Raw genomic sequence first — 19,910 nt, forward strand, 5'->3', positions numbered from 1 at the left:
AAGCTGTTTTTTACTTACTAGTTATTTTTTACCAGTACTTACTGGAAATTCCCCCAATTTATTCAAATTCCCCTACCTTTATCCCATCCCAAACCATATTTTGTTTAATGTTTAACAACATTCACATTATTAAAAGATAAACGTCCCAGATCCACAACAGCCAGAAAGTCGCATGGCTTTAGGCGACCCCTGTGTTTTGGTCGTTCGACCCCCGCCAGGGTCGCGACCCACAGGTTGAGAACCGCTGTTTTATCTACTTGTAAAAAAAAGATTGAGCCCTGGCTGTATAGCTTGGTTGGTTAGAGCAACCAAAGTGCAGAGGTTGTTGGTTCAATCCCTGGTCAGGGAACATACAACAACATATTGATGTTCCTGTCCCTTCTTCTCTCTCTAAAATCAGTAAAAGAAACATTAATAAAAAAGAATACAAGTTTTAGATGAATAACGAACCAACACATATTCTCTCTACTTTTATTTTATTTTAATAGGAAAAAATATAAACAGTATTACAAAATAGATTTCATATAGGTTTTGTAATGGGAATTTTAAACACATTAACTTTATAAAATAAAGGCAAATTAGGCCCTGGCTGATTGGCTCAGTGGTTGAGTGTCGGCCCTGCATGTGGATGTCCTGGGTTTGATTCCTGGTCAGGGAACATGGAGAAGTGCCCATCTGCTTCTCTCCCCCTCCCCCTTTTTCTTTCCCTCTTGCAGCCATGGCTAAATCAGAGCAAATTGGCCCTGGGCACTGAGGATGGCTCTATGGTCTCCACCTCAGGTGCTAAGAAGAGCTTGGTTGCTGAGCAACGGAGCAATGCCAGAGATAGGCAGAGCATTGCCTTTTAGTGGGCTTGCCAGCTGGATCCTGGTCAGTTGGGGTGCTTGTGGAAGTCTCTCTGCCTCCCCTCCTCTCACTGAATATTAAAGAAAAAAAAAAAGCAAATTCCAAATAGAGCAAAAACATAAAAACAAGAAAGTTCTAGAAAAAAAAGCTTACATAAATGTATTTATATTCTGGGAATGAAAAAAAGCATTCCAAAGGATATAAACCAAAATGCTGCAAAAAGAAAAAAAAAAAGAAAAAAAGAGACTGGTAAGCCCAAGTACATAAAAATTAAAAATGTATGCATGGGGAAAAAAAATCACAAAATAAATCTAAAGGGCAACAATAAACTGGAAAGATATCTGCAATACCTACTAAAAACAAAGGGGTCTTGAGTTTACAAAGAATTCACTCATACAAATAAAAAGAACAATCCAACAGAAAAACTGATGAAAGAGAGCAGTAGTCAGCTTTAAAGGAGAAAATATTTTAAAAGGACCAAAATGTATGTAAATATTGTCAAAGCTCATTAATAGTTAAGGAAACACAAACAATAAGATACCATTTTTTCTCATACAGAAAATGGCAAAAATTGAAACTCTTGATGATGCCCAGAGCTGAAGAGGTGAAGGAAGACATGCACTTTAATCACAGCACAAAATACTTGATAAATGCAAAAAACCCCAAACAGGCCAAGTATCTATCAATGGGAAGCTGGTTAAATTACGGCCTATCTAGGAGGTGAAACACAAATGGCCACTAAGAGGAACAAGGCAGATCTGTATGTATATACTGATATGAAAAGGTCTCCAGGATATACCAGTAAAAATAAAGTAAGTAAAAAAAAGGGGAGGGGTACTGAACAGTGCATTCATGATGGGGAAAAAGTGAATTATAGTCTATGGCAATTTCTTTTGTCCTCCAAAGAAATTTAAAAAAGCACAATTGTTTACACACACACACACACACACAATTTTAAACCAAAACACATAGAAAAAGATACAGACATAGGCATATATATACACATATATGCTGACTGACATTAAGCACAGGACAAAACCTGCCTTTTCGATATCAATTACTATCTTAATGTATAATACACATAGTTAATATTACTCAAAGATCTCTAAGTACTTCATTAATATGCACTAATCAATGTTTCCATTTTATATGGTGACATAAAACTATGGATATATCAATGAATATAGACAGAAATCTCAAGTTTCTCATCTGAATAATGTTCTGACCACATGATCTTTTTGTTCTTGTACCACCTTACAGTTATGATTCAGAGACTGGTCTTCGGATCAGGTTCCCAAAATAAGCAGTGATTGTCTTCAATTTATTATTAAGGAAGTTTTGTTCTATTTCTACTTGCCCTCCAGGCCCAGCTAAGGATGCCACCTAGAAAAAGGAAGAGAAAAAAAGTCACATACACAAGTATGAATTCAAAATAAATCTTTCATACATGTCAAACAACATGACTCAGCTTTTTATCCAAGTCCCTCAAATAATTAGGCATTTCAAATGTTCACTCTTTCCAGGTACCAATGCACTTACTTGTTGGCAGAAATACTTGTTGCAGACACTTTTGATAGAGGAAAAACCACAGTGCTATGTTACTGTGTAGGACCCAATCTCTCCAATGCCTAAAGCTAAAGAACTCAGGGGAAGAGAAAATAAACACATCCTCCCGTATCAAGTTTATTAAGACAGACGTTAAAGAATAACTCACTTTTGTCCTATTCACCTTATCTTTAGCATCTTACTCATTCAATATTTACTTAGTACCTGTAACATGGTACTATGAATAATAATATATCAGAGAGCAAGACAGATATGATCCCACTTCCATAAGTTCTAGTCTCTGATACATACTTTTTCCTTCTCTCGCTAGTCTCTTTTGCTGTTCTCCCAACCTGGGCCATTTCCTCCACCTTTTGCTCTTTTGTGTGCGCATTTTTACTCCCATCCCCCCATTAAAGGATTTTATTTATTTATTTTAGAGAGAGGAGAGAGAGAGAGATAGAGAGAGATAGAGAGAGAGAGGTGGTTGAGGAGAAGAAGTGGGAAGCATGAACTCATAGTAGTTGCTTCTCCTATGTGCCTTGACTGGGCAAGCTCAAGGTTTCGAACTGGCGATCTTAGCATACCAGGTCAACAACTCTATCAACTGCACACCCACAGGTCAAGCTCCCCTTCCCTTTTTATTGGGGTAAAATATAAAGCACTTTTTGATGTCTACTAGAATATAGTGACTAACCCCTTTTTTAGGAAGCTAAAAGAACTACTCCTTCTTCACCTCTCAGAGTTAACATCAAAAGAATGCTTCAGCCTGACCAGGCAGTGGAGCAGTGGATAGTTTTGGACTGGGACACAAGAGGACTTAGGTACGAAACCCCAGGTCGCCAGCTTGAGCGCAGGCTCATCCGGCTTGAGCATGGACTCACCAGTTTGAGCGTGGGATTGCTGGCTTGAGCACGGGATCATAGAAATGACCCAATTGTCGCTGGCTTGAGCCCAAAGGTCACTAGCTTGAGCAAGGGGTCACTCACTCTGCTGGAGGCCCCCAGTCAAGGCACATATGAGAAAGCAATCAATGAACAATGAAGTAGCCACAACAAAGAATTGATGCTTCTCATCTCTCCCTTCCTCCCTATCTGTCCCTCTCTCTGTTTCTCTCACAGAAAACCAAAACAAAACAAAAAACGAATGCTTCAAAGTAGCAATGCTTTACTTTAAGTCCTTACACAGATAAAGTTTTAGTACATTTTTTCAACCAACCTCTTGGGCCTATGAACTAGCAAATAAACTACTCACAAAAATTAGGGGATATTTCAAAATGAATATGAAGTGATAAAAAACATTTTTCTTTTTTTATTAAACAAGAACATCAGAAAATCAAACATGTCAAAGAAAACTGTTTCATTATACAAATGAGATGCAAAACCAACTTTTATTTCATTGGTGAAAATGCACTATACAAAAGGCTGAAAGCACTGGAGTGTCTGCACATTCCCTGATCCCCTAATTTTTGTGAGCGTGTGTATTACCATCTAACCCATCATTACCTCACCAGAGAGCAGTTTACTGAGGTAACAGTGAGGAGTAAGGGAGAGGAGAATGCAGTGGGAAGCCTTGGGAGTCACTGGAGAAAGGGAACCCAAAGTACTACCAGGGGCAGGTGCAAACATCAGGAGTCCTATTTTTCTGTAATCAACTGTGTAATTAAATTTTTTAACTGGCAAAACTGTAGTCTATTTTACAAACAAATAAAAGTGAATCTATGTCAAAATGTAATGAGACGTATCCTTTTTACTGTTTAAAATAAACTTACTAGTGAACACACAATACGATGCACAGATGATGTATTTTAGAATTGAACACCTGAAACCTATATCATTTTATTAATCAAAATCACTCCAATAAATGCAACAAAAAATTAAAATCAAAGAATGACAAAAAAAATAAACTTACAAAAAATTAAATGATATTTTCAGGTGTTCCAATTAAAAATAATTTCTAACTTTGGCCTTTTGGTACCTTTGCACATTATACAACTATAGGTATTTTAAAGGTTAGAATTCTGGCATTGTAAAGACTGTAGAGATAATGTAATTGAAGTCAATAAATACTTTTCTTTTTTTAAACTTTAAAAAATTTTTATTTATTTATTTATTTATTTATTTTTCTTTTACAGAGACAGAGTCAGAGAGGGGGATAGATAGGGACAGACAGACAGGAACGGAGAGAGATGAGAAGCATCAATCATCAGTTTTTCGTTGCGACACCATAGTTGTTCATTGATTGTTTTTTCATATGTGCCTTGACTGCGGGCCTTCAGCAGGCCGAGTAACCCCTTGCTCGAGCCAGCGGCCTTGGGCCTAAGCTGGTGAGCATTTTTTTTTTTAAATTTTTCTCAAGCCAGATGAGCCCGCGCTCAAGCTGGCAACCTTGGGGTCTTGAACCTGGGTCCTCGGCATCCCAGTCCAACGCTTTATCCACTGCACCACCGCCTGGTCAGGCTAAATACTTTTCTTTATACAAACTTAATGCCATTTATCCGCCCCCTCCCCCCCGCCACACTTCTGGAAGGGGCACCTCTTTCACTGGTGGTCAGTGAGAGGAGCACTGTATGTGGTGGCCCTCCAACGTCTGAGGGACAGTGAACTGGCCCCCTGTGTAAAAAGTTTGGGGATCCCCTGCTACATGGGGTAAACAGAAATGAGATTTCTTTGCTTAAGTGAATAAATCTTAGTTTCTTTGCTGATAGTTTTTCATATGACTTGAATGATACCTCAAGCTCTCAAAGATGATTTCCTGTTTTTCTTTTCAATTATTTACTTGCTGATTAAAGCAAATAGGATTTTTAAAAGCCAAATCTCAATAGGAGCACAATGGTGACAGGTCCAAAAAATTCTCCTGGTCATCAAAAGCTCACATAACTCTCTTAGGAGAGATACTAATAACTTGTTTACTGAGTCTTGTTCCTTATATGTTTTCTGAACCAGACACTGGAAACATGGAGACTTCTGATATTCAACAAGTTACATAAGTACTATAGAACAGAGTTGGGTAGCCCTTGGTTAGAGCAAAGGTCTTGTATGTAGCACTATGTGTGGCATCCTATTTTTTATCTACATCATTTCCTGAAAGAGTTTACTCAAAGGTGTGAAAGAAATACATGTAAGCTTATGTTCAGAAGCATTTGTACCTTTCCAATTCTGCTGACAAGGCCAGTTCCACAGCCCCTCTGGAGAATGATAATATATGCAGTACAAGAATAAATACTGTTGTAATTGTTCAGCAGAAAACTTTCCAAGGGAAAAGCTGGCTAATATACTTTAGAAGCTAATCAACTGTATCTTTAATTGCAAAGTATAATTAAGCAGTAGATTTCACTAAGAAACAGAGATGGTCTAAAAACCTGGGTACCAGTTACTAGAAGATAAAGCTCAGCAGCTGGTGTCTTTCATTTTGTGATAAATTTTTAGCCCTTTGTTGTCTTTCTCGCCAATAAGGAAAGTAAAAGAACTGATTCAACTCAAACTCGATATAAAGCCCTTTACTTCTCTTATCACAATTTTTATTCAATACTCCCAACCTTGTGGTGGTCTAACTCTGATGAGATGAATCTATTTCTTTTCAGTAATGAATGCCTGCTTAGTGGGAGACAGCAAGGTACTCTGTGCCATTGTTAGTCAGAATGACTAGGCAAATAGCTCAACTTCCCTAGTTTTCACTCATCAGTAAAATCTGACTCATTAACATGACTTGCTTACTCCCAAATTGTTAGGCTGATCAATGAGAACGTTCAGGGGAAACCTACAAACTATATCATTAAAACAAGAAACATTTATTAAGCTCCTATGGTTGTTTACAAATGCAAGGTATTGGTTCTTTCCAGGATGAATGTACTTTTTGAGTTATTGTGAGTTTTACAGGCCGTGTATTTTCAGGTTAAGCAGTTTTAGAATTTACTATTCTTGCATGTACCATAAGCCCAATCCAGTTCTTAGCCCTTTTTTTAATCTCTCCTGCTTCTGGAGGAGATAAGGGCCCTCCACTGGTTGGGATGACTTTATCGTACTGAACACACAGATGCAGTTTTGCCTATGAGTGCCGCCAGTAGAGCAGAGTTCCACCACAGACATTTCATTTGGAACAAGTTGACACAACAATGTCTTTCTTTCTTTTCTTTTCTTTCTTTCTTTCTTTTTTTTTTTTTTTACCAATTCTAATATTCAGAAACCAATAAGGCCTTGATTTTTTAAATTAAATAAACAAATTCTATAATAGCTTAGACTAACATGTGCCAAGAAATTATGTAGTGGTATATTTTTATCACATTAGGCCAAAACAAACACTGTCAATTCCAATGAACTGAAGTTAGTTGTATTTAAAAATGTATTTCCAAATAATATTACCTAATCCATATTTATAGTTTCCATTACTCAAATGCAGGTAATTGTATTCTTTCATATGGTAAGTTTAAGAAATGCTACTTATAGCCCTGGCCAGTTGGCTCAGTGGTAGAGCATCGGTCTGGCGTGCAGGAGTCCCGGGTTCGATTCCCACCCAGGGCACACAGGAGAAGCACCCATCTGCTTCTCCACCCCTCCCCCTCTCCTTCCTCTCTGTCTCTCTCTTCCCTTCCTGCAGCCAAGGCTCCACTGGAGCAAAGTTGGCCTGGACACTGAGGATGGCTTCATGGCCTCTGCCTCAGGTGCTAGAAATAGAATGGCTCTGGTTGCAATAGAGCAACGTCCCAGATGGGCAGAGCATCGCCCCATGGTGGGCATGCCGGGTGGATCCCGGTCGGGCGCATGCGGGAGTCTGTCTGACCGCCTCCCCATTTCCAATTACAGGGAAAAAAAAAAAAAAAAGAAATGCTACCTATAAATAAGCCCTCCCTTTCTCCCTGCTTCCTTAATAGACTATTAGAAGTGTGACTGATACAATTAGGAACTTTTCCCTCCCTAGACACTATGTATTTGTCTTAATGGGAACCTTAAGAACTCTACAACTAAGGCCCTGGCTGGTTGGCACGTCGGCCTGGCGTGCAGGAGTCCCGGGTTCGATTCCCAGCCAGGGCACACAGGAGAAGTGCCCATTTGCTTCTCCACCCCTTCCCCTCTCCTTCCTCTCTGTCTCTCTCTTCCCCTCCCACAGCCAAGGCTCCACTGGAGCAAAGTTGGCCCGGGCGCTGAGGATGGCTTGATGGCCTCTGCCTCAGGCGCTAGAGTGGCTCTGGTTGCAACAGAGCGATGCCCCAGATGGGCAGAGCATTGCCCCCTGGTGGGTGTGCCAAGTGGATCCCAGTCAGGCGCATGCGGGAGTCTGTCTGACTGCCTCCCCGTTTCCAACTTCAGAAAAATACAAAAAAAAAAAAAAAAAAAGGACTCTATAACTAGAGAAGTTATCTGTTGATTAAATCTAACATCAGTTTCTATACTTAAAGATACAACTTACTCACAGGATAAGTTTCACCTACGATATTAGGTTAATTTGTAAATATTTTCCTGCTTTCTCAGAAAATAAAATAGGTGGGATTTGGCCTTATTATGATACCTAGCTGAGGTGGTCAAGGAAGTGCCAGAAATGACATGATGGAGGGCTTCCTACTTAATTTTTCAATACAATTCTTAGAGGTGATAATCAATGTTGCCCTGCTTTCTGTACTGGCATAAATAAATAATCTTAAAAAGGCATTTTAAGTTAATTTGACCTGAAAAGTACAAATGTTATCAGTTTGGTGGGGCTACACATTTGAGTTATGAATTCAAACAAAGAAAAGGACGTACTATATCAAACCAACCAGGAGTCACCACCCCCCTCACCATTCCCCTGTCTGCCTAGGAGACAGACTCCTTCTTCCTGGTGAAGATTCCACCCACATGATTTCATAGAGATAGGGTGTCTGACAGCCATGGCTGTGTAGCTTCCTAGTAGAGACTAAATCATTCTACTCAGCTTACAGACCTCTATTCTTATTACATATGTCTGTTACTTAAGAAGTTCTCATCTGTATCTATCATGGAAAGCATGATAGATACAAAGCTAGTACTGGCTTCAATTTTATGGCTGTCAAAGGAAAGAAATGAAGAAAAACACTAAGATACAGGCATCAAGTAGATAAAATACATTTATCCTGGGTTCTCTGAATTGAATCTAGTAAGTTCCCAAATTTCTATAGTGATTTCTGGGGCATATAACTTCATCCAAAGAGCCTATCACAGAAAGATTTCTAAATCATTCAATTCTTGATTTGATAGTGAAAGCTTAGATCACAAGAGATACATGTCCTGGAATAGCCCTCAAATAGAAAAAGAAAATGAGATCAAGGTAATAGGGGACCTAGATACAGAAAACAATTAGACTCATCTCCTATATGGAGAGACAGACAAGTTGTATTTATAGCATCCATACTCAGTATAACCTCCCTATATATAAATATTATCCAGATTGCAAATCTCCCTGGATGGGAAATTAATGGTCCCTATAAACATTTCTATGGGGAAAATGCAGCCTGAACTTTAAACAGCAGAACCATAAACTTTGGGACTCATTGGGCATGCCCACCAGGGGGCGATGCTCTGCCCACCTGGGGTGTAACTCTGTTGCGGCAGGAGCCATTCTGGCGCCTGAGGCAGAGGACATGGAGCCATCCTCAGTGCCCAGGGCCAACTTTGCTCCAATGGAGCCCTGGCTGCAGAAGGGAAAGAGAAAGATAGAGAGGAAGGAGAGGGGAAGGGTAGCGAAGCAGATGGGCGCTTCTCCTGTGTGCCCTGACTGGGAATCAAACCTGAGATTTCCACACGCCACCAGGCCGAAGCTCTACTGCTGAGCCAACTGGCAAGGGCCAACCTGACCCATTTTTAAGTTTAGGTTGTTGTGAACTTCTAAATATTCATTAAGAAAAAGTTAACTTCTCTGTACCTCTGCTGTCTCTTAATCTTGTAGTTATGTCTTTTCTCTCACTTAAAAACTACTACATATAGATTTTCTTCATTTTAAAAAGAAAAGTTGATTTCCCACTGTGATTTGATCCAAATTCAACACCAAACAATATAATGTCCCTGAAATCTCGTTTCCTTTATTATTCTTTAGTGTCATAACTCCCTCTAGAGGTAGGAAATGTGAATGAACTACTAACATAATTCTGACAGACTCTTGAAGTAAATAAGAAACACCAGTTTAATAACATAAAAAAATATTAACTTTCTCTTTGGGATAGTATTAATTTAGAAAAAAAATTACTTACAGTAACTTCTACAGTAAATAGTATATTTCCTATTGTCAATCAGGTACCCAAATCAGACCACTTAACATTTAATATAAAGTTCACATAGCCTCTTATGAGACTAGTTATGGAGCATAATATTTACATATGAGAAAAATTATAGAACCAATAAGCTCAACCTTATCTGGGAATCTAGAATGTAGTTCTGAGTCAATGATATGAGTAGCAGATAGAGGTTTAATACCAACTTTGTGATAAAAGCGCATGAAGCAAAGGATAGTGTTTTCTCTTGTAACTGGTATAGCACATAGTATTTGAGAGGCCTAATGTTTAGACACAATGGCTCATAAACAGATGACAGACAGAAAGATCTAATTTCATGTTCTGACAGAGTAAGAGCTCTCAAGCTTGTTAACTTTTATTTACTCTTAACCCAGAGAATCTCAACTCTGGGTGCACATTAAAATCACTTGGGGAGTTTTTAAAAATGTATGCTTGGGCCTTATCCCAGAAAATAAATTAGAGAGAATCATTCCCAGTGGACCAGGGTATCAGTAGTTTTAAAAAGCTACTTAGCTAAAACTATAAAACTCTTAGAAGAACACATAGGGGGAAATAACAATGAACTTGGCAATAATATCTTGGATATGACATCAAAAGCACAGGCAATATACACAGAAAAAAATGGATTAGTTGTACTTCCTCAAAATAAAAAACTTCTGTGAGGTAAAGAACACTATCAAGAGAATAAAAAGGCAATCCATGGAAAAGAAAAATACTGGCAAGGCATATATCTGATAAGGGATTAATATCCAGAAAACATGGTAAACACCACTAGTCACTTGAGAAATGCAAATCAAAACCACAATGAGAAACCATTTCATACACATTAGGATGGCTATTATCAACCAGAAAATAACAAGTGCTAGCAAGAATGTGGAGAAAATGGACCCCTTATAAATTGCTGGAGGGAATGTAAAATGATTCAACTGTTGAGAACAGTGTGGCGATTCCTCAGAAAAGTAAACACAGAATTACCTTATGATCTAGCAGCAATTCCACTTCTGAGTACATATGCAAAAGAACTGAAAGCAGGGCCTAGAACAGATATTTCTACACCCATGCTCACAGCAGCATTATTAGTGATAAACAGCCCAAAATGACCAGTGATGAATGAATGAATAAATAAAATGTGGTACCTACAGACAATGGAATATTATTCATCCTTAAAAGGAAGGAAACTCTGATACATGTTCTAACAAGGATGAAACTTTATGCTAACTGAAACAAGCTAGACACAAAAGGACAAGTGCTGTATGATTCCACTTATATGAGGGACCTACAGTGGTCAAAAATTTTATACAAACAGAAAGTAGAATGATGGTTGCTAGCGGCAGGTTGATGAGGTGTTTTAATGGGCACAGTTTCAGTTTGAGATGAGGATAAGTTCTGAGATGGTGGTGATGGTTGAAGAACAATGTGAATGTATTTAATGATACTCAACTGTATACTTAAAAACAATTTAGGGTAAATTTTATGTATTTTATCATTATTAAAAAAAAACCACTCAGGTAACTCTAACTTGCAGCCAGAGCTGAGAACCAGTGTTCCAAAGACTAAGCACATAAACCAAGGATGAGAAAGTATAACGAATTAACATGAAAATATGTCCAGTAAAAGTGTAAATGACTTCTGATAAAGGAGACTACTATATATTCTGGGATGTTTATAAATTAAATTCTGTATTTCACAAATATTAAAGCTATTCTTTTTTCTTTTGGTGACAGAGACAGAGAAAGACAGAGAAAGGCACAGATAGGGACAGACAGGAAGGGAGAGAGTTGAGAAGCATCAATTCTTTGTTGTAGCACCTTAGTTGTTCATTGATTGATTTCTCGTATGTGCCTTGACTGGGGGGGTGAGCTACAGCAGATCAAGTGACCCCTTGCTCAAGCCAGCGACCTTGGGCTCAAGCTGGTGACCTCGGGGTTTTGAACCTGGGTCCTCTGCTTCCCACTCCGATGCTCTATCCATTGAGCCACTGCCTGGTCAGGCTATCCTTTCCTTTAGAGAAAACATGTCATTTTTTCATGTTGGCCCTCTTCAAAAATCTTGGTAACATTTACATTCTTTCCATAATTATATAATAGGATCTTCAAAGTAGGACATAAGGCTTTATTGAGGATTTACAAACTAGGGGTACCATGATAATTTTATTCACTTATTGCATCTATTCCTCAAAACTGCCACCAGAAAGCTAGGAAATGCAGGGCTGAGACTGAACTCCAGTTTGGCTGACTCTTCATATCTCTTTTTTCAGCCCATTAACTGAACAGCACTCACATGTTCCCACTTCCATGTCATTGATATTCTTGTCACCTTCTCCTCAACTCCTACAATCTGATTTTTACCTTTAAAGTCCAGTTTACATGCTGTATCACCCAGGGCTTTTCCTGACATCATCCACCAGAAAGCCAGAGCATTTAGTGTCTACCCTTTTTAGGAGATATTACTATTTATGCTCCTATCTTATGATCCCTGGAAGATGCTGAACTAGCATGACTGTTGACTCCCATAGAGCTCTGGAGACACTAGGGGAAAAACACCAAACAAATAAAATTTATGGAAACCTGGGATGGTTTGAATGTGTGTACATGTGTAGGATGGAGAGTCATGCCTCTGCAAAGATAAAACAGGAAGAAGGAAAAGTAGAAACTTGAAATTCTGCTTTTGCTCCTCCCTATCTGCTACCTCTGCCTGTATAAGCACTGTATGCTGCTCTACTTGCCGAAGCTGTGAACTCTGGTCCATGTTCAGGAGTAAAGTTAGGGCAATGTTAAAAGATATCCTGCTGTGAGAAGCTGACAGAAACAGGTGGGAACTAACCCTGGCAGCTGCTTTCTCATCCCTCCCTCCCGAATCCCTAGAGCTGATGAATTACACTCTGTGATTAAGGAGCAGAGCCTTTAAATGCTGCTTTTGTTCAGCCCCTCCACTAAGGGGAGGGAGGGGAAGCTATGTTCTGTGATAAGTTGCTGTAGTCTACGGTGCCTGGGTCAGCAACCCCAGAGCTTACCCACCTTCAACTTCTGAAATTACCATTGGGGCTTCCACAGTGGTTCTATACATTATGATGACCCAGGGAGCTTTAAAAAATGGTTAGATCAATTGCTGGGTGGGGCTTGCATAGTCAGTTTTTACAAGCATCCCCAGCGATTCTAGAGTACAGCCAGTTCAACACTCACTGGATTCTGGCCTGGCCTTTATCCTTTTGCATTACTCGAGAATCGCCAGTACTCAGAAAGACATTTGAGGATCACAGAATTTTATGAAAGAAAAACAAACTGTATTACAAATTGTATCAAACTGTATGCAGAAAGGATAAAACAGATTAAAAATTTCAACCTCTTATAAGAACGCAAAAGAAAGCAAACAAAGAAAAAACACAAATAACGAGTACAAAGATTATAATGATTGGACTAATAAACACAATAGATGAGATAGATAATATATTTACTAGAGGAATAAACTAACTGGAAGACCAGACTGAGGTAATCTCTTAGAAGAAAAAAGGAGACAACACCAGAAAATACAGTTGAGGAAGACTAAATCCCATAATAGATTTCCCAGAAAAAGGATAAAGATGGTAAGGAGAACATAGTTGAACAAGTAACGGAGATAATTTCTCCAGAATATGATGAAAAAGCTCAGAACGATAGGGTTAGTTCTCAGAGTATCAAATGGAAGAGAATGGAAAAACCCAAGCCTTACAACATTGTAGTAAAATTTAGAATATGAAAAACAAAAGATTTAACAGATGCAAAGGACAAGGCAGTATATGGTAAGTGTTTATTAAAAATTCAACTAAAGCATGAAATAAAGACATCATCAGATCGTTATGAGACAGTTATTATACTAGATCCAATTCTATTAGGGAAAAAGAACACGATTAAAATAAATGTCTATGGTAAGAACCAAGTAATGAGATTTTAATATTAGTCAAGTGTCCTATACCCCAAGACTACAGTTGAAATCGATCCTGGCTAAATTAAAACTTTATCTGTCTAGCCTGACCAGGTGGTGGCGCAGTGGACAGAACATTGATCTGGTTCAAAACCCTGGGCTTGCCCGGTTAAGGCACATAAAACAAGCAAGCAATGAATAACTAAAGTGAAGCAACTATGAGTCAATACTTCTTACTCTCCTCATGCCCTCATCTATAAAATCAATAAATAAAATCTTTAAAAAAGATTAAATAAACGAACAAATAAAAGATTTTATCTGTCTATATATTTCCATTTAGGTGACTATTTTCAGGAATACCTGAAACTTCTATTCTCAAGGTAGGTTTTTTGGCTAACACAGGTGTACACATATGAACGCAACACATTTAATCATTCTTTCCGGACATGTAATTAAAAGCCCAGAGTGGAGGGCTTTTATGCCAGGAACAGTGGAGATGAAGAGAATGACACAGGTATGTACTGAACTGGCATACACTTCCAGTTTTCTAATCACAGTCCAACAGCCAGGGGCTTCTCATAAATGCATTCTCAATTAAAGCAACACCTTATATCTTTTTTTAAAACCCATTTTTGTAACAGTTACGCCAAAGGTGTACAACAGTTTTTTAGTAATGGCTTACCTGGTCAATATCAGCATTTCTTGGAAGAAAATAAACAATATTATTAGTGACCTTCTGGGAAAGTCTGAAAATTTCAAAGGTGGACAACAGTTAAGGAAAAGTGTCAAAAACAGCTGTTAATTTCTGATCAAAGATTAAAGATTTATATCATAACCCATATATATTTTGATATGTATTAATAAGGCACACATTTAAATCCTGCAATGGAACTAAGAGACTTAAGTAGCTGATTTTAGCAGCACATTGTCTCTAGTTGGTAAGAGGTTAGAAGTTAAACGTATTGTTCATTTATCCTAGTGGTAGGCAACCAACAGTCAGAAAACACACATGCTTTCTTTTCCTGCCATTTCCTAGTTGTTGTACAAATAGAACAGGAAAGTACCATAAAACCTCTTTCTAGTAAGGAAGAAGACAAATAATTGTTCAATGTAGTCTACATTCTAAATTTTAGTTAGCAATTTAGAAACATTTCCTGTTAAACTCAGAGATGATTCCTCTAGGGCAGAGGTCAGGAACCTTCTTGGCTGAGAGAGCCATGAACACCACATATTTTAAAATGTAATTCCATGAGAGCCATACAACGACTGTGTACCTTACGCATTACCCAATAAAAATTTGGTGTTGTCCTGGAGGACAGCTGTGATTGGCTCCAGCCATCCACAACTATGAACATGAGCGGTAGGAAATGAATGGATTGTAATACATGAGAATGTTTTATATTTTTAACATTATTATTATTTTTTTATTAAAGATTTGTCTGCGAGCCAGATGCAGCCATCAAAAGAGCCACATCTGGCTCGCAAGCCATAGGTTCCCGACCCCTGCTCTAGGTGGATAATATATATACTATGTTTATGAAATAAGGCCTTATTTCGTACCTTGGAAAGTAACAGGAAAAATTTGAAGATATAGAGAATTAGCACAAGTATGAGTAGAAGAATAGTTAAGGGAATAGTTACCCAGACTTTAGGGATAGGTCTCTAAGAAATTCACAATTTCCAGACAATAATTCCAAACAATCAATGTTATTTGAGTTACTGATTTGTAATGGTAAAAGTGGAGAGTGACCAAAGGAAATATACTACATCTCTGCTGTAATTTTGAAGATCCATCACCAGTTAACCTTTATATACCTGCTGTTTTTGTAAAACAAACTAGGATCTATCAAATGCCATTAGCTTCTTTCCTCTTCATTAATTTCTCTCTCAAATACGCACACAACCCTTCCTCTCCACAACCACTATCTGAGTAAACTCCAAGGCCTTTCAAAGGATATCCATCCGGAGACATCATCGTCCTGATGTCAAAGGTCTCTGCAGTAGCGTAGTCTGGTCCTCCCCATGGGGGGCTGAGGAACACAACATCGGCCTTTAAATGAGGAGCCAGCAGCAGGAAGTCTCCACAGATGAACTCTATCTTGTCTGCCACCCCATAAACTTCTGTATTATTGCGAGCAAGATCTATCTTAACAGGATCAATGTCAATGGCAATCACTAAAAATTGAAACAGGAAAGATGAGTCAAATATACTGATTGGTACTTACACAGAATGGGTCATCTTCCGACCAGTGTGTTTATTTATTATTTAGTACAAGAATCTATTTTTAAAGACTTAGTGAGATCTGGCCTCATACACCAGACATAGTTGCCACTATCTACTGAGAGCCAATAGAAAGTCAGCACTGTGCTCTGTGCAGGGTACAGACTGAGCAGCAAACACCTGGAAATGTCTCTGACTGCATGTAATGCCTATAAATGATAAAACTTTTTAAAGACCAGTCTCTTCAAAATAAGATAACCACCAAAGAAGACAAATTTGACAACTTCTACAGAAAAGCAAAATAAAACAAATTTTAACAAATTTAGCCAGCTTATGAAGAAGAAATGTAAAAAAGCCTGCTGATGATGTATGAGACATTTTAGGTTGAGAGAACAGACAACCTATGTTTCTACTGAGTGGGCTTTCATTTAATGTACTGCAATTTCATAATTAGCAATGCAATCATAAGTTAAATTTAGCTCACTCATGTCTTACAGTAAGTGCACTTGTTATGTGCAACAGTGTGTTAGTGGCAATATTTTATATCTGGAAGGAATAAGTGGAACCCTGGTATCATGGTTGTCAAGGAAACAGCTATTTTCTAGGAGACAGTGGTTTCAAAATTTACACTTTTGAGAAATAATGTACAAATAAATCACTTTGAACAATGAATATAAGCATCACTTATATGCCACAAAAACATGCTATTTTTTTCTGTTCTAAATAAACTAACACTCATATATATATGAAAAAAGATGAAATGGCCTTTTCAGCCGCTCAATCTGCTACATTGATAGAACAGAGACAGATTGAAAGATATGCTGACAAAACCAAAATTCAATGGAAAAAATGACTCAACATTAAATATATTCAGTTAATCCTTGCCTTGGAGGCAGACTTCGTTTTTAGGCCTAACAGAATGCAAGCACCCAGTGAGTTCACATAACTTAAATGCTGACAAATGTTGGATGATATTATATAGAACTGCACTGTCCAGTAATGGTAGTGGCTAGCTAGATGTAACTATTCCGTACATACTAACCATTTAAATTTGCATGATACAAAGTGAACACTTAATATATTCTAGCTATTGTTATTTTAAGTATTTGGCATTATGTTACATATATATTAAATATCAGCATAAATTAGCTGAAGAAAAAGGAAACATTTACAGAATAAATTGAATATACATAAGATGCACCTTTCTCCCCCAAAAGTAGAGGGGAAAATGCCTGTGCGTCTTATGAAGTGAAAAATATGGTATTTTATTAAATATTTTAACACATCATTTGGTTCAGAATATTCTTTTTCTTATTTTCCTCCTTAAAACCCTAGGTGTGTCTTGTGGTCAGGTGCATCTTATGGAGTAAAAAATACGGTAATTTACTTTTCCTCCATTGACAGCTAATTACCTCTCTTTCCAGTTAAGGCAAACTGAATGGTATTTCCTCCGACTCCACAAAATGCATCCACTACAGTGTCACACTTGAAGGACTGACTGACCCGGCCAGCAATGTGTTCAGCGATCTTCTCAGGTGTAACTGAAAACCAGCCCTCTGTGAAGAAATGTATTTCTGTTAAGATGCTCAATTTCAAGAAGCCAAAGCAAACAATACAATGTAACATAAACCTAAAAAAAACCAAAACCAAAAAGCCCCACCAACTTGTTTCTCTTTTCAAAAAACTATAAATAACCTATTGATTGATTGATAGAAAAAGTGAGAGAGACAAAGAGAGGAACAGATAGGAACAGACAGGAACGAAGGGAGAGAGATGAGAAGCATCAATTCTTCAGGTGGCTTCTTAGTTGTTCATTGATTGCTTTCTCATATAAGTCTTGACCAGAGGGCTTCAGCCGAGCCATTGACCCCTTGCTCAAGCCAGTGAACTTGGGCTTAAGCCAGCGACCTTGGGCTTTAGCCAGCTACCCTTGGGCTCAAGCCAGCAACCATGGGGTCAAGTCTATGATCCCATGCTCAAGCTGGATGAGCCTGTGCTTAAGCCAACGACTTCGAGATTTCAAACCTGGGTCCTCTGATTCCAAGGACGATGATCTATCCACTATGCCACTGCCTAGTCAGGCATAAATAACCTAGTTTCAAAGAAAAGTTCTACAAAGCTTGTTATAAAAAGGAGCAGTACCATTCCTATTCCCAATTTCCACAAAAAAGCAACCACCTTAATCTGGCCTGATTCTTCTGCAATATGTCTCCAACAACTGCAACTCCAAAAATGCAATTCCAATTTTTATGCCTAAAGTATTAACTCTGACTGTCTACTAAGGAAAATGGAAAGTCAGCCATTCTAATTGGCCAACTCCCCAAACTCCACTGAGTTTCCCAATTATTTCACTTCTAATGGGGGAGTAATGAACCAGACTTGTACTGGACACTTTGGAAAAATTCAAACATTTCTAAGTGGCCGGGAAAAGCAAGGAGCTGCCAGCAGAAGGCTGCAAACCTGTAGGAATAGCAAAGCCCTCACCGTATTCAGAAATGAGGCCCATGTCCTGTGACCACACTAGAGTAAAGAAGACACTGCCTTTTTCCCTTACCAACAGAATAAATCCACATTTTTAAGAAAGGTATTTTCCTGAATAAAATGATGTATCTATTTTCCTGTTTCTTTTCCTTATCAAAACTTTAGGCCCTGGCCAGTTGGCTCAGTGGTAGAATGTCGGCCTTGTGTGCAGGAGTCCTGGGTTCGATTCCCGGCCAGGGCACACAGGAGAAGCGCCCATCTGCTTCTCCACCCCTCCCCCTCTCCTTCCTCTCTGTCTCTCTTTTCCCCTCATGCAGCCAAGGCTCCATTGGAGCAAAGTTGGCCCAGGCGCTGAGGATGGCTCTGTGGCCTCTGCCTCAGGCGCTAGAATGGCTCTGGTTGCAACAGAGCGTAGCCCCAGATGGGCAGAGCATCGCTCCCTGGTGGGCGTGCCAGGTGGATCCCCATCGGGCTCATGTGGGAGTCTGTCTGACTGCCTCCCTGTTTCCAACTTCAGAAAAATAAAAAATAAAACAAAAACTTTAAATAACTCCTCAGTGCTAGAAAAATAAAAATATTAACTCCTTTTACAGAATTAAAAGCTTTTATCTAGTCTTATTTCTCCTAACAAACATTTCTACACTTTTTTTAGTATATAATATTTTGTAAATTATTAAAAGAAGTTCACAGACCTTGGCAATTTGACCAGTGATCAAGACTTCCTGATTTTGACAATTAATAAACACCTAATTTAAGTAGTTCCAATATGCAAATAAACATCAATTTGGAGAATTGAGTTAAGCAAGCTGTTCAAGGTCAGAGTAGGAAAACTTGAAAAAGAATTCAAAGTTTCCAGTGTTAAATCATTAAATTACATGTATCTGCACTAGATATTTCTTTAGCAGATGTCATGTTAAATAATCTATCAATTCCTTTTGCTATCTATCTTAAGATGTTACAAATACAGATTAAATCTGAGTCTAAAGTTTTACCCCAATTGAGAGATAATGTAGGTAACAAATGGCTGTTATTGTTTGGAAAATGTCATAGTTCTGAGAGATAAAAACAGCTGAGGAACTATTCCAGATCAAAGTAAACCAAAGCAAGAAATTAAATGCAATACATGATCCTATACTGGAAGGGAAAAAATGCTATGAAGAACATGATTAGGATAATAGACAAAACTGGAGCGTGGACTGTAGATTATAATGTTAAAATTTTAATTTTACCACTGTTAGATAAAAATGTCCTTGTTCTTAGAAAATAAACACTAAATATTAAAGGGTAGGAGTTCCTGGATCAGAAAACACACACCACACACACACACACACACACACAGAATGATAAAGCAAATGTCAGAAAATGTTAAGAAATAGCTGAATCTGGGTAAAGGGGATGAAAATTTTCCTACTACTCCTGCAACTTTTCTATAAGTTTGAAATTATTTTAAAATAAGGTTAAAAATTATGAATATACTTTACCTTTGTCCAATTTAATCCCATCATCGAAACGGGAGAAGAGCCTGTACCTCTGGGCCCAGTATTTTGCCAGCTCAGGAACAGCAGCTATCTCAGGAGGTGGACCAATTCCCTTTCGGTTCTTGTTTTTCTTCTTTTTCTTCTTCTTCTTTCTAATGTCAGCTACAACAAAAGAATATAAAGAATGCAGACGCACACT

At 38.2% G+C, this 19,910-nt stretch overlaps 1 protein-coding gene and 1 non-coding gene across 3 annotated transcripts in view; one reads left to right on the top strand and one right to left on the bottom strand.

The window, feature by feature from the left end:
• Positions 1-465: 465 nt before the first annotated feature.
• TGS1 (trimethylguanosine synthase 1) overlaps positions 466-19,910 on the bottom strand; it is a 44,121-nt gene continuing 24,676 nt past the window's right edge. For both annotated transcript variants that reach the window (XM_066379044.1, XM_066379043.1), the window contains 5 exons: positions 19,715-19,873; positions 17,165-17,308; positions 15,490-15,706; positions 14,214-14,292; positions 466-2,229 (listed from right to left, as the gene is read on the bottom strand). In XM_066379044.1, coding sequence (XP_066235141.1) covers positions 2,107-2,229; positions 14,214-14,292; positions 15,490-15,706; positions 17,165-17,308; positions 19,715-19,873 — 722 coding nt within the window. In that variant the 3' untranslated portion in view covers positions 466-2,106. The remainder of the gene's footprint in view (positions 2,230-14,213; positions 14,293-15,489; positions 15,707-17,164; positions 17,309-19,714; positions 19,874-19,910) is intronic.
• TRNAT-UGU (transfer RNA threonine (anticodon UGU)) lies at positions 18,399-18,474 on the top strand. Its single transcript has one exon. It is a non-coding gene; the product is annotated as a tRNA-Thr (tRNA).

This window comes from Saccopteryx leptura, chromosome 3 (genome assembly GCF_036850995.1).
Source record: "Saccopteryx leptura isolate mSacLep1 chromosome 3, mSacLep1_pri_phased_curated, whole genome shotgun sequence".
Lineage (NCBI taxonomy): Eukaryota > Metazoa > Chordata > Mammalia > Chiroptera > Emballonuridae > Saccopteryx > Saccopteryx leptura.